We start from the raw sequence: 15,562 nt of genomic DNA, 5'->3' as shown, positions 1-15,562 counted from the left end.
TTGTCTTTTTTTCTTCTTCTTCTTCTTTCAGATAGGGTCTCAACTGTGTCACCCTGGCTAGCCTGGAACTCCCAGACATCTGATCTCCTCAGCCTCCGTAGGGGTGGGATTGATTAAAGGTGTGTGCCACTGTGCCTGCCCTGTTTCGGTTTTTAAATTTATAAACTTTTACTGTACGTGTGTGGGTGTTTTGCCTGCATGTATGTTCGTGTGCCATGTGTGTGCAGTGCCCATGGAGGCCAGAAGAGGGTGTTGGATCTTCTAAAATTGGAGCTATAGATGGTTGTGAGCTACCATGTGGGTGCTGGGAACTGAGTCTGGGCCCTCTGCAAGAGCAGCAAGCCCCGTTGGCCTCTCCTGATTCCCCCCCCCCCCAATAATTGGTTAATTTTTTGACACAAGGTCTTACTTCGTAGCCTTGACTGGCCTGAAACTCACAGAGATCCACCTGTCTCTGCCTCCCTAGTGCTGGGATCAAAGGCATGTGCCACCGGGCTGGCTGGATTTTTGGTATTGTTTTTTTGTTTTGTTTTAGACGGAGTCTTATGTAACCCTGCAGGCCTGAAACTTGCTGTATAGCCAAACATTGGACTTCTTACCCTCCTGCCTCCACCTCGGATGCTGAGATGAAGGCATGCGCCGCTGTACCTTGCTTCACATAGGGCTAGGGAAGGAACACATGACCTTTGTGTAGGCTGGGCAAGTGCTCCACACGGATCTGTATCCCCAGCCCTCTGATGACCATTTCTAAGATTCTGGAATCTGCCCATTATACATTAGTGATTTAGCCAGTAGAACAGGCAAGAGACATGCTATTGCAGCCAGGTCCCGCCAGGACCTCCCAGCAAGGCCCTGGTCAGCCAGCAGTCTGTCTTTTACCTGCAAAGATAGCTGCTAAATGGGCTAAGCCTGTCTTTCCTCCTCCTCCTCCTCCTCTTTTTTCAAGACAGGGTTTCTCTGTGTAGCCTTGGCTGTCCTGGAACTCGCTCTCGTAGACCAGGCTGGCCTCGAACTCACAGAGATCCGCCTGGCTCTGCCTCCCGAGTGCTGGTATTAAAGGTGTGCGCCACCACTGCCCGGCGTCTTCCCTCTTCTATCTGTGCCTGTCTGATGCCCCTTTGGCAGCAGGGGGAAAGAGCCCACACCCTCTTGATGTCTGCTGCGCCCTGTGAGTCCTGTTTCTCCTGCTTGGAAGTTAGGGAGGATTGAGCAGGACTTCCTGGATGAAGCGGCAGCTGATTCGGGAGGTGGATGTGTGTACTCTCTGCAGATGGAGCTCCACTGAGGGAAACATCCCAGGCTTGGGAAGCAGCTTCTCTGCTCTGCGTATATTCTGCTCTCTCCCTTGCCGAGCGAGAACTGGGACGCATTAGCTAGTCTTCAGTGCTTCTCTCTCCTCATTTCTAAACTGGCCATCAGAAGCCATCCTTTGAGAATTGCTGTGAGGATTTGAAGGAAGCCTTGAGCCTTTGTTTGTAGCACCTGGAACTCAAGCAGGCAAAGATCGGCCGTTGTCATCCTCACCGAGGATGAAGGCAGGGAGGGACAGGTGCGGGAGTGGAGCATGTGTGGCCCTGCCCTCAGGCTCCTTCAGTCTATGGGGGACAGAAGACCCAGACCCTGGATGTCACGAAGCAAACATTGGGAGGGACACCGTGAGTGTGATCCACAGCTCCAGCTAGCCACATGACTTGTTCCGAGTCACGGCGCCTCTGCAAGGCATGTCTCCTCTGAGGCAGAGGTGAGGTCAGTGCTAGCCTCTGGGCTGCTGTGCAGAGAGTGAGGCAAGGTCCTGTCATAGTTCCTGTTAAACAGCAAGCTCTCCCTGAAGTGAGCCTGCTCCACAAGTGATGATGCCTGCCCTGGGCTGTGCAATTTAAACGCTGACAGGCCGGGAAGGCTTTTGGAAGGGGCTGATCACATTCAAATTGGGTGAAAGGCTGGGGGTGTGGGACGCACGGAAAGGATGGGAAGTAGAAGGCTTCAAGTGGAGAGGTTTGTGACCCTGTTTCCAGGCAGGAACTCAAGGGGAGGGGTGGGAACCAGGAGCTACTGTACTCTCAGCCATTGCCAGGGATACACAGAGAGAAAGCGCGTGCTTGTACAGGCAGGCTTTGCTATCCGGACCCCTGAATGCCGGGATGAGGAGGACCCTTCTGGATTTCCCGGGGCTAGGGGTTCTGAGCAGAAGAGAAGCATGGGGCTGGGAGGGAGGACAAGTGAATCTGGTGATTCTGGCTGCGTGGGGTGGGTTGATTGGCGGGGGAGAGACTGGGGGTGGAGAGGCCATTTAAAAGGCAGTTGCAGAATCGTTTTCCTGATAAAGAGCTGGGCTGAGTCATCTGTGGAGGAGAGAAGTCATATCTAGCTCCTCCGGGTACTGTCAAGGTGGGATTTTCCTCTCTTCATCAGCCGGGAACTTGGCTGCCTGTTCCAAAGGCTTTGAGAACAGAGGCCAGCGGCGGAGCATCCTGGGGAAGCTGGGCTGCAGGGAAGACCCAGTCAGAGTGAGTAAGCTGAGCACTCAGAGGGGCCTTTGGGGTTTGGGGTGTGACTCAGGGTATGTGGCATCCCTTGTCTGGCCTATTTTCTCTCCCAGTACCAGGAAAGAGGCAAATGGGAACTTCTGCCAGCCCCGTTAGTGGCAAGGCTGGAGCTGGCCCTAGGGATCCCCACTCCTATTCCTATGTGCCCCTTAGCTGGCAGGCCTTCTCCCCCAAGTGTGGGTTACTCTGTGGGTCTGTGTCCACTGTCAGAATGCACTCAGCAGGCTTCTGGCATGGGTGCATCCTTTGGGGTCTGTGTCATTTCCCTCTTTGCAGGGAGGATGTGAGACTGGGCTGGCAAAGTGGCTAGGTTATTACTCAGACCTCCTCATCTTCCTGCCCCAGCTAGGCCAGGGGTTGTATTGTGGCTGGGACATTGGGTCCTTCCTGACCCCAACAGGGGGGCAGTTTACCAAGCCTGTTTACCGGTCCGGTTGCCAAGGCTCCCAGGCCGCTACAATGGGCTGCCTCACGCCAACCTCTGTGTTCCCACCTCTGGCTCCCATCCTACCCACCACTGGCCTTGCCTGGACACTCCCATTGACGGCAGTTGTGTGGAGAAACATTTCCTTGAATTCTCAATGTCCTGACCTTCTGCTCTGGCCTCTCTTCCCCTGCCTCAAATCCCTTCCTTTGGTTCAGACAGGCAAAGTCATGGGCAGAACAGGGGGGCTGCCTACAGAAGGCGATAAGGACCGGGAGCTGGAGAGAAGAAGGCTTTTTCCTGCTAGATCAAAACTAGACCTAGGAGTTTACTGACTCCTAGCCTTAAGATCCTCCCATTCCACCGGCAGTTCATACCCTATCATTCATGTCTGTCTTATTGGGAATAAGTTCATCAGCTCTTCTCCTGAAAGGAAGGAGTGATAGGAAGCAGTCGAGGGGCATTGGTGGGATGAGGAGACAGGGGTCTGTAGACTATCCTCCAGGAACCTTGAAGCTTCCTGGATGCCCCTCCCGCTGAAGCTCTGAGCTAGAAAGCCCGTCAGACTTTCTGAGTTCTGCATCCCAGCTCTTCCACTTGGAGTTGTTTGACACTGAGTGGGCATCTCCGAGCCTGGCTGTCATCTACCAAATGGGAAGAGCAACCGTATCATCTTTTGGGATTGCCGCCTTTTAGATGAACAGAGCGATAATCATGGAGTGCTGTACTCGGGCCGTGCGAGGCCTGTGTCATGGCATCCCCACCTCCCTGAGGCAATGCTGTCTGTCTTTGCGCCTCTCCTCCGCTCTGGATCTGCCCGGTCTCGCCTGACTCCAGGCAGCTCTTCTCTTTGTCTACCCTCCAGCCTTCTTCTACCGAAGGCTTGTATTCAGGGCTGCTGTCCAGAGCTCTATAGACCTTCCGAGATCTAGGCTAGAAGAAAGGGCATCGTGGCCTGTGCCACAGGCAGGGAGGACTGTGGGTCCCTGTGGTGCGGGCCTCACCTCTGATCTCTCTAAAGCCAAGAAGCACAGTCTCACACAAGTTTGCCGTTGCCAGAGGTGACATTGCCCTAGGAGACTTTAGTTGGCACATCCCGGGTTGCTTGTAACAAGGGACTCTAGGGTACCATTGATTGGTCAAATCCTGCCCTGCCCCACCCCCATGTTTATGCAGGGTGACAGAAAAATTGCCAGGCTTGTTGGCTGGGCTGGCACCAAACCTCCTGTCAAATTCCTTTTTTGTGACATCACTGCAGCTGGCCTTGGGGGCAAAGCTCCACTAAGAAGGAGACTCATTCCCCTCTCGGAGCTTAGGGGCAGCTCCAGACTCACAGGAGGGGAGGTCATTCAGGGCAGGGCGGGCTATGATGAGCCTGGCTGGGAGTCGGCAGCCTCCTGTCACCTTTCCTCTGTGACCCTTCCTCTTCCTGAGCCTCCCAAGCTGTCTTCTCCCCAAGGGCCTTTCACACTGGCATTGGAAGTCAGAGGGTTGGGGAGTACTGGGTGGATGTGAGGGGTTGCGGGGGGCGGGTACAGGACGGGTCCCGAAGCAGGAATGGAAGGAGTGAGTGGAGGTGTTCAGGGACATGGAGTGGCCTGGATGTTCAAACACCACATCACTTTCTATCTGCCTTACCCTGTGGGATTCTGCCAGGCAGGATCCTGGTGCTCTGCAGTGACAGGTATAAAGGTAGCTCTGTAATGTTGGACGGCTCACCTTACTGTTCTGCTCTTGGGGTTTCCTCGTCAACACAAAGCACACAGTAGCAGTTTGTGCTGGAATTGTGCGAGGATCCAATGATGCATGCAAAGTGCATGTAGTGTGTGCCTGATCAGTGTTAGCTGCAGCTGCTGCAAGTGTGTCATGAGCAACGTTGGTAGGCTCTGTATCCTGGGTCATACGGGATGGGTTTGCACCTGTGGATCTCTGCGGGACCGTCAGGCCGCAAAGTAAAGCTGTTCACTGGGGTGGAGGAGGGTGTAGGGGGGGGGCAGAAACACACCAAGATGTGGAAGCCATTGAAGGAATTTATGGTTGAGAGGCCTGTACCAGTGGGAGGCACACCATGGAGTCATGAGCCCGTGCTAGCTGGTGTGTAAACAAGTTTTGCACACGCAGGGGTGTGGCTTTAGGGATGCAAGGATTGGGTGGAGAATTGTGCTGTGACAGCCCTCTCTGAGATGCTGAGACTCTGCGGTGCTTCTCCATAATCCCAGAGTCCCCTGGTGTGTGTCCTTCAGGATCCTGATCTGTGCTATGAACGTGCTTTGCTGGAAAAAGATCAGATACTGTCTGTCCCCATGAGCCAAGTGGGGTCACAGTGGCCAGCTGTTCCTGGGGTAGCATGAGCCTTCTTTACCCTTTGCCCTGGATTTGATGATGACAGACCCCTTGTACTTGTGATCTCAAGGTGGCCCCCAAATGCTTCTCAGCTAAGGAGCCTATGGCTCTGGGAGGAGCTTGCCGAGAACATAGGAATGGCCCAGCCAAAGAACTTGGCTTTGAGCCAGGAGACCTGCTTCCAAGCAGAGCAGAGGAGGCAGACACTGTATGGTCCAAACATCCCAGACTTTCCCATGTGTGGAAGCCTCGTCTTCGGCTGTCCCAGGAGACTGGTCTGGCTAAACACTTCATGCTTTACAGAGTGGGTAACTGGGGCAGAGGAGGAATACCACAGTTGGAGTAGGCTCTGTGCCATCACTGTGGCAATGAAGGGAAGCTACAGGTGTAGCAGATGGACAGAAGGATGGAGCCAGAAAGCCAGGAGGCATGGATTGTACCTGGCCTCCATGGACCTCTCTGCTGACTCCAGCATAGGGGAGCGGGAGCTTTGCCCTGGGATACTCTCTGGATCTCAGTTTCCCCATCTATAAAATGGGATAGTGGTGAACCACCTATCTCCTCTATCAAGGCACTTGCTTCTCTCAGAGTCCACGAACTCTGAGCCAGGCTGGCAAGATGCCTAGAAAGACTGTCCCTGGAGACCCATCAGCCTGTCAGGCCCAGGGCTAATTAGGGTGAGTTAAGGAGGGAGGGGCAAGGTCAGATTCCTCAAGAGCTAATTAGCTTCCCACAGTGGGGGAGGGGTTTTCTCAGCCACTGGGTAAGCTATGACCCTGGTCATAGGCTGATCCCTCCAGCTGCCTGTGACTCATCTGTCCAGGCATCTTTCTTTGTTTATTCATTGTTCAACGGCATTGGGCACCGAGTGTGTGCCAGCTGGGCGCCGTGGACAGAAAGAGAAATGGTGACCTCAGTTAATAGGCGGCTGACCCGTGACCTCCGTCTTTGACGTTTCCTACAGCCTTGTGTCTCCTCCCCCCCCCCCCCCCCCCCCCCCCCGACGAAAGACCCTGAACACAGCTATGGACTGACTCGGGTCTTTGCCACCTGTAGCTGGGTGGTGGCCTTGTGCCTGTCAGGAATCTCAGAACTTCCTCACAGAAGTTTTTCTCTTTTGCGCTATGGGCACACAATGGCTGTCACCCAGGGCACTTGGGGGAGCAAGAGAAGTGAACACAGTGGGCCAGTGTGGCCACGGTTGACATCAGCCCAGGGTATCACTTGGTTTGTGTTAGAATGTATGGATTTTTAAATAATTATCTTAATAAAAATGTAGGAAAATTGGGGAAGGATGTAGAAGAAACTGACCGAGTGGTTTCTTGATTTGATGTGGTATAATCGGGATTACTTTTTTTTTTTTTTTTTTTTTTTTGGTTTTTCAAGACAGGGTTTCTTTGTGTAGTTTTGGTGCCTGTCCTGGATCTCGCTCTGTAACCCAGGCTGGCATCGAACTCACAGAGATCCGCCTGGCTCTGCCTCCTGAGTGCTGGGATTAAAGCCATGCGCCATCACCACCCAGGGTTACTTTTTTATGTGAATGTGTTAACTTTTCCTTTTTTTTTTTTTTAAAGACAGGGTTTCTCTGTGTAGCCCTGACTGTCCTGGAACTCACTCTGTAGACCAGGCTGGCCTTGAACTCACAGAGATCCACCTGCCTCTGCCTCCCGAGTGCTGAGGTTAAAGGTGTGTACCACCATGCCTGGCATGTTAACCTATTTTTAAAAAGAAGTCTTAGGGGCAGGTGAGATGTCTCAATAGGCAGAGGTACTTGCTGTGCCAGCCTGGTGACTGACTTCGATCCCCAGAACCCATGTAAAGGTAGAAGAGACCTGACTCCACCCGTTACCCTCTGACCTCCACATGTGCAGTGTGGTACATGCTTCCCCACAATGATAAACTCAAAATACCTTAAAAAATAAATCTTAGTAGCATCTTGTGTAGATTATCAAGCAAATGACCATACTCTGAATTTGAAAGTATAAAGGACCCCCAGAAAGGAATATGTAAGGTGTTCTGGGGTTGCTTGGCACATTTAGGAATCTTTTGAACACTATTCTCGAGGTTGGGGTCAAAGAGGTAATCATGACAAGTAGAGGCCCTCAGAGCCGGGCTTGAGGTGAGAAGATAAATCAGGGGATGTTCCAACACTTTAGTTTCAAGAGTGAATGCTGCTGAGGAAAAGCAGAGGTATGACAGGAGACAGGAAGGCCCATCCAGGGAGAGTGTGTTGTCAGGGGAAAGGATGTTCCTAGCACATCCAAGACCTTCCTTGGCCATGGCTTGTCTTTCTTCTTCCTCTTCCCCTTCTTTAGTGTAGAATGGAGGCAGAGTTGATAATGAAACACTCTCAAGGGGTGAGAGTGGCCAGTGGCCAGGGGAATCATGGGAGATGTAGTTAGTGGGGGTGACTCAGTTTGGAGAAGTACTATATTAGCAACCCTTCCAGGGCAGTCCAGTGCAATGGTCAGACCATCCTGAACAGCTGGTCAGCATCATCCTTGAATCTTCATGACAGCTGATTCTAGGAAACGGAGTAAAGATCAGATTTCAAAGAAATGGTCAGATGTCGGAGGGCATGGTGACTGTCTGTCTGTACACCCGTTCGCTAACTAGGCCTGTGTACTCTCTGCAGCACTGGGCCGGAGCACTAGCTTCACTGAAAAGGATCTGAAGGAGGCCAAGGCGTGGAGCCAGCAGATTGCAGCCCAGCTGACCACCCCTCCCAGCTCCAACTCCCGAGGGGTCCAGCTCTTCAACAGGCGCCGGGAGAGGGTGAACGAGTTCACCTTGGAGAGCCGTGGCCAGAGGCCACCAAAGCTCAGCGAAGAGGCCCTCCCAGCAGGGCACCCCTCGAGCCCCACAGGCCATGCCCCAGGGCTCAGTCTGAGTCCTACCTCTCCATCCAAGCCAGGCCCTCCAAAGCACCCCAGCCCCCGAAGCCCCAGCAGAGGGATCCCTGGCCACACCATGGAGGAGTACTCGGAAGAAGCCAGTCTCCTGCGGCACCTGGAGAAGGTAGCCAGTGAGGAGGAAGAAGTGCCGCTGGTAGTTTATTTAAAGGAGAATGCAGCCTTGCTAACGGCTAATGGGCTACACCTGTCCCAGAGCCGCGAACCCCAACAGCCCCCACCAAACCCTCCATCAACTGAGGTGCACAGTCCAGCGGCAGATATCAACCAGAACCCTTCCGCGCCCAATGCCACAGTCACCACAGCGGCGTCCAACGGCCACCACAACCAGCCCACCACCGATGTGAATCAGAATCCCCCAGCGACTGTCACCCCTGTCCAACAGAATTCATCTGAGGCACAGTGTCCCCCAAATGGCACACCTGATTCCAAACCCGGCACTCCCTGTGCCGACGGGCAGCCCCCGGTACCAGCAGAGGAGGTGCGATCCAGCATTCTCCTGATCGATAAGGTGTCCGCTCCGTCGTCTGCCGCCAGCCCCTTCTCTAGGGAAGCCACTCCCCTCTCCAGCTGTGGGCCGCCACCAGCCGCAGATCTCATGTCCAGCTCCCTGCTCATTGATATGCAGCCTAGCAACCTAGTGGCATCAGCAGAGCAAGAGATGTCTGGACGGGCAGCTGTCACCACGCCCACTAAGGTGTGCAGCGAAGTACATCTCACACTAGCCAAGCCCGCCTCGGTGGTCAACAGGACGGCCAGGCCCTTTGGGATCCAGGCACCAGGGAGTACCAGCCAGATGGAGTACAGCCCCATGATGGGAAGGCGGCATTTTGGAGAGAAGGCCTGGGCTCCCCCGGCTCCCACCATGGTGGATAGGAGTCCCCAGCCGCAAAGGCACATGATGTCCCGCAGCCCCATGGTAGAAAGGAGGCTGGTTGGGCAGCGAAGCCCAGTCCTGGAGAGGCGCCCCTTAGGAAGCTTCACCCCACCCCCCACCTATACCGAGACTTTGTCAACAGCCCCTGTGGCTTCCCGGGTTAGGTCTCCTCCCTCTTACTCAACTCTGTACCCCAGCTCCGACCCTAAGCTGCCTCACGTGAAGAGCCAGGCAGCCCCTGCCAACAAGACAGGCATTTTGGAAGAGTCGATGGCCCGCCGAGGCAGCCGGAAATCGATGTTCACTTTCGTGGAGAAGCCCAAGGTTACCCCAAACCCAGACTTGCTGGATCTAGTGCAGACAGCCGATGAGAAGCGGAGGCAGAGAGACCACGGGGAGGTGGGCATGGAAGAAGAGCCCTTTGCCCTGGGAGCTGAGGCCTCCAATTTCCAGCAGGAGCCAGGAGCTCGGGACAGGGCCAGCCCTGCGGCCGCTGAGGACACCGTGCCTGAGTGGGCCTCCTGCCTCAAGTCACCCCGCATCCAGGCCAAGCCGAAGCCCAAACCCAACCAGAACCTCTCGGAGGCCTCAGGGAAGGGGGCTGAGCTCTATGCCCGCCGCCAGTCGCGGATGGAGAAATACGTCATAGAGTCTTCGGGCCATGCTGAATTGGCCCGCTGCCCTTCACCTACGATGTCCCTGCCCTCATCCTGGAAGTATTCCACTAATGCCCCTGGAGGCTTCCGAGTGGCATCCCTAAGCCCAGCGCGGACTCCGCCTGCCTCCCTCTACCATGGCTACCTGCCGGAGAACGGGGTCCTGCGCCCAGAGCCTGCCAAGCAGCAGCCGTACCAGATGAGGCCTTCACTCTACGCTCTGTCTCCTGTCAAGGAACCTGCCAAGGCCTCATCACGCACCACCTCACCACGCACTCCATCACGCACCGTCTCACCTCGTGCTGCCTCCCCAGCCAAGCCTAACTCCCTGGACCTGGTGCCCAACCTGCCTAGGGCAGGCCTCCCGCCATCTCCTGCTCTGCCTCGGCATTCCCGCTCTTCCCCAGGCCTCTACACGGCCCCCATCCAGGACAGCCTCCAGCCCACTGCTGTGAGCCCCACCTACAGCAGTGACATCTCCCCGGTGTCTCCCTCCAGGGCGTGGTCTCCTCGAGCCAAGCAGGCCCCCAGGCCTTCCTTCTCCACCCGGAATGCTGGAATTGAGGCCCAGGTGTGGAAGCCTTCTTTCTGCTTCAAGTAACGCAACCCAGTGCCTGTCCTGCCCTCTTCTCCGAGGGCCAGTGAGAAGATGTGGCAGCATGTGGCTCAGGGCTTAGTGAGGAAGATAGGCATCCATGGATCAAGGTCTGGCGATGCCAACAGACCGTGGGTGGATCATCTCCCCTCTCCGAGCTGTAGACAAAGCATGTAGACATGTCTGGGTGGTAAGGAGGGTCATGGAGAAAGAATACCCCCAGAGGGTCCTGATAAGCAGAGAGTCTTTCCCTGGCCTTGCAAGCTTCAGGGATGGGAGTCTGATGACAGTGTCTTGCTGGGAGAAGGCCCAGAGGGGTCCTCATGGGGACTTCTGGAACAGACAGAGCCTTTCTGGCACCTGTGAATCGGCAAGTACTGGGTGTGCCTTACTCATAGGGCTCAGGCTCCTGGCATCTGGCTTCCTGCCTCTGGATTCTCACCTTCACAGGGTGTTTCTTCCCCTCTGCCTTCTGGACATTTCCTGTCTACTGCCTCAGAGAGCTTTGCCTGGCTCCACCTCCTCTCCTGAGTCCTCTGCTGCCTGTGGACTTAGCATATCACTGTTTTCAGATGCTTGTCTTCCTGCTCTCTGGGACTCCTCCGTGCCCTCTCCAGGACCTGAGTCTACACAGGGAGGGAAACTCCTGGGCCCAGACCTCAGTCCTGCTTCCAACTGCCTTGCCCTCACTGTTCCGGGGTGAGGGGACATCCCTTAAAGAATGCCCTTTAGAGGGCTGTGCAGATAGGAGTATGTTGTTAGGAGAGAGACCCTTTAGTGATATAGTGACCTCAGTCAAGGTCTCCCTGACCAAAATAAGCCACCTCAGTGCAACAGCATGAGGCCAAGAAGAGGCAATGGAGGAGCGTTCTAGACTCACTCGCACCCCCCATTTGCTGGGTGACTTTGGCCAATCCACTTTTCCTTTCTGGGCCTTAGTTTCCCCCATGGACACAGGGTCTTCTAGTTGTGATAATCATTGAAGATTGTGAGAATAGGCTGGCGTAGAGGCAAGGGGACTATCATATAGAAAGAAAGTAGAAAGGATGAGCTGTTGCTGAGAGACACAGGAGTTAGCTTTCCATGAGAGTAGCCTGGTGAGGTACCATTGGAATGAACTGCTGCAGCGGGCCACAGTCAGAAGCCTGGGCTGGGTCAGCTTAAGCTTGGGATCAGCTGGTGACAGCAGGAACATGGTACAGTAGCTCAGGAGAGAAGGACAGAATAGCTTGAAGGAAAAGCCTTGGACTTCGACATGAGTTCTGACAGACTGAATGTGCACCTCGGGTCTCAGTTTCTCCGTTCACACAGAGGGTGTAGAGTCAGGTAGCCTGAGATCTCCACTCCATGCCCTCCTTTGAAGTGGCACAACAACCCCCCCCCCTCCCCGCCCCCGGAACTAGTCTTTGTTGGGGGTGAGAGCATACAGACACAAGAAGACACATTTACATGGAATCTTCCCAAGACTTGGGGCTAGGACCACCCACTTCCTCTTTCGCATCCCTATTTCTGGGATCCCAGAGGGGCAGGGGTGGTGGAGGCGGTGCCCGTGCTGGGCTGAGTGCGCAGTTTTCATGAGCTTTGGGCTTGTCTCCATGGGAACAGGGGTGGCTTGTCAGTGAGCTCATCCGCACAGAAGAGGGGGATGCACTGGGAACTGTGAGTGAGCTTGGCTCCTTCAGGCCAGGTCTTCCCAGGAGCCTCTAGGAGACCCCGCTCTTTTGCACCTGGGGTGGGCTTGGGGGTGGCCTTGGAGGAGCCAGTCCTCCAGCCTGTCGCTCTTGCCGCTGGGCTGAGCTCTCTGCCACTTGGCTCTGTCTCCTGTTCTCAATACACTCTGTCTCAAATCTGTCTCGCTTCTTCCTTCTGCGCGGCCTGGGGCTCCCCTCTCTCCTCCCTGACTCGGGCCCGGAAGTGAAGTGGAACTGCTCAGCTGCTGTGTGTGCGTGGAAGTGAGGTTGTGTCCCTGTGTGCTACTGTGCCAGCAGTGTGTCTGGATCTGCTGGTGTCAGCCATGTGCTGCCTAGAACAGAGGGTGCTTTCTCTCCTTTGCTCCTTTCCCGAGGCTAGCCCAGATTGTGTTGAGGATAGAGAAAACACACTGCCCTATGGCCCAAATTGGTTTGGAGTTTCTTTTTTTTAAAGATAGAATCTATAGCAGAGGCTGGCCTTGAACTCACGCTCATGATGATCCTCCTGCCTCAGCCTTCTGAGTGCTAGGACTATAATCATGAGCTTCTGTGCCTAGTTCTGTTGTTGTTTACTGGATTTTTTTAAATTGTTTTGTTTTGTTTTGTTTTGTTTTTTTGAGACAAGGTCTCACTGTGTATCTCTGGCTGGCCTGGAACTTGCTGGATAGACCAGGCTGGCCTTGAACTCACAGAGATTCACCTGCTTATGTCTCCCAAGGACTGGGATGAAAGGTGTGCATCCATATGCCTAGTTCTGATATGGCTGGGTCTGTTTGAGGTGTGTGTGTGTGTGTGTGTGTGTGTGTGTGTGTGTGTGTGTGTGTGTATGATTGAAATGTCTTCCACCAGCCAATTCCATTTACTCTCCAGTTCCCCCTGCCCTTCCTTTTTATCTAAATTGGACTGTTTCCCACATCCATCACCAATCCTGCCTGGCTCCCCTGGTGGAGAAGAAAACGCTGTGGGATCCGTACCTGGTTCCTATGTGACTTTGCATAGCCCCTGCCTGTCTCTGGCCCTGGTTCTTCCAAATGCAATGACTGGGCTGCAGGAGGTAGCCTGGGAGTCCCCTGGTCTCTGGCAGTACTGTGCTCACTGCTCAGCTTTTGCCTCCACCCCCTCCATGCAAAGGCCCCGCTGAGAGGCTGGGGTGACTGACTGCTGCTTTCTGAATTTCCACCCATTGCATTTTCAAGGAGCTTGGTAGACACAGTGCACTGGGCCCTTTGGCAGAAAGCGAACAGTTCTGCTTCCTTCTCCCTTTCCTTACAGTGCCCCCTCTGCCCCCACATGGTCAGTCCTGAGACATGGCAGTTAACATGAGGTCAGGCCTGGCTCATCGCCACATTTCGGCCCGTGCCTGAACCATGTCACTTCATAGTCCTGGCTGGATTTGATGACTTCCTTCTACTTGGTGGATCCAGCCATCCCCTATGTCCAGGAAAGGCAGAAACAAAACTTTAGAGACTTTTAGACAGTTCTCACAGCTCCTACAGCCTCTTCTGGTTCTGCCTTAACATTGTTGACTGGGGCCAGGTATGGTGGTGGCGGCGGCGGCGCACGTCTTTGATCCCAGCACTCAGGAGGCAGAGGCAGGTGGGTCTCTGTGAGTTGAGGCCAGCCTGGTCTACAATGGGAGCTCTAGGACAGCCAGGGCCCATAGAGAGACCCTGTCTAAGACAACAACAACAACAAAACATTTGCTGACTGGCTTGGGTCATGAGCTCAGGGTGGTACTCATTAGATAATGGGACATGCCTGAGCACCTTGGACTGGCTTTTGGCTCTGAGACTTTGGTCCTTCCTGTCTCACCAGGGGCAGGGACCTCCCTTGAAGCTCTTCTCCACAGGTCTGTGGTATGCCTTCCACAGGTGACCTGGCTGCAAGCTGGGATGTGTCACACACGGAGAACAGCTCTCAGGGACTCTGGCTTGTATAGGCACATACAACCCTGACCCTGGGAATAAAAGGGGGAGGAGGTCTTAAGTTGCTCCCTCGATGAGCTTGGCTATCCTGGAAAAGCCTCCACAGGTCACTGCAGCATTACATCCCACCAAAAATGTCCTCCTTTTTAGTGAAAGGGCCCTGAGGTTGAACCCCTGTGGCAGCTGCTGCCGTGTGATTGGAGAATATATACCACCTGCCTCTATTGTTTTTTTTTTTTTTTTTTTTTTTTTTTTTTTTTTTTTTTTTTTTTTTTTTCTGATTGGGAGAGACTAAATTCTCCATTGGTTGAAAGGATGACTGGCAGATTACTGACTGGGTGAAAGAATGGATCTTGTGGGTGATTATAGGCTTTGATTGGGATGACGTCACTGACACCACCCGATAGCTTGGGACTGAGATGAATGGATGATTGCTAGTAAGCATGGACTCAACTAAAAGCCCAAGTAGACTGTTTGTTTCTGGAATATGGGTGAACATCTGGATAGTTTAAGGTATGTGGGTATAGCCTATATTCCCAAGCCCTCCACTTTCAACTCCCTTAACACTGTTTAAGCATGGTGTAGCTTTGAAACACACACACACACACACACACACACACACACACACACACACACACTGGTGGGAGAGAACACAGCGGGCTGGTATTTACACCTCTTGGCTTCATTTTCATCGCTTGTAAAATGAATGTGATAACACCAACTTCCTAGCCAGTCTGACCTAACTAGAAGAAGTGAGAGATGATGGATGAGGATGCCGCGTGTAGATGGATAAGTGCTCAGCTAGGTAGGAGATGGGTTTGCCACCCCAGCAGTGCAGTGCTTTTTAACCTCAGAGATGCTCACCACCCAGTTTGCCCAGAGCTAGTCTCACTGTCCCTATTGGCAAGAAGTGCAGGGACGGGGAGAACACTGACCAGAGTGAGTGGCTTGGTTTCCTTTTGTGTTTCCATCTGCCGGGAGGAACTTCCTCTGCCGGGAACCCAAGGAAAAGAAGTGAGGAGGTGACGTCAGAATACAGTGAGGGCTGAAAGGGTCCTTCATGAGGCCTAATCTTAACAGTGGAAGTTAGTATTTTTAAATTATAAACTGGGCTTTGTGGCACATGCCTGTAATTATTCCAGACCTCAAAAGAGGTAGAGGCAGGATCAGAAGTTCAAAGTCATCCTCAGCTACATAATGAGTTTGAGACCAGCCTGGGCTGCATAAAATCCTCTCTCAGAAATGTTTTTGTATATAGAAGTATGAAATTTGCCTGGCAATGGTGGCGCACGCCTTTAATTCCAGCATTCGGGAGGCAGAGCCATGCGGATCTCTGAGTTCAGTTCGAGGCCAGCCTGGGCTAGCTACAGAGTGAGTTCCAGGACAGCAAGGACTAAGCAGAGAAGCCCGGTCTTGAAAAACAAATATATATTTAAAGTTACATTTTTGAGTAGATAAAACAACTTTATGGTTCAAAACTCTAAACATACATAGAAAATAGTAACTTAAAAAGACTTGTTCCCACCCACTGTGGTTATGTGCGGTGTGCCTGCCAGGCCCATGCCTTAACCTTTTCGTGTGTGTCTTCCCCAT

General features: G+C 53.5%; 1 protein-coding gene across 1 annotated transcript in view; it reads left to right on the top strand.

Annotated features, from left to right (window-relative positions):
- Positions 1-15,562, top strand: part of Synpo (synaptopodin) — a 36,851-nt gene that overhangs the window by 18,840 nt on the left and 2,449 nt on the right. Inside the window, exon 2 of the mRNA XM_059246514.1 lies at positions 7,949-10,329. Coding sequence (XP_059102497.1) covers positions 7,949-10,329 — 2,381 coding nt within the window. The remainder of the gene's footprint in view (positions 1-7,948; positions 10,330-15,562) is intronic.

Source organism: Peromyscus eremicus, chromosome 19 (assembly GCF_949786415.1).
Source record: "Peromyscus eremicus chromosome 19, PerEre_H2_v1, whole genome shotgun sequence".
NCBI classification, from domain to species: Eukaryota; Metazoa; Chordata; class Mammalia; order Rodentia; family Cricetidae; genus Peromyscus; species Peromyscus eremicus.
This window is presented reverse-complemented; position numbering and strand designations above follow the sequence as displayed.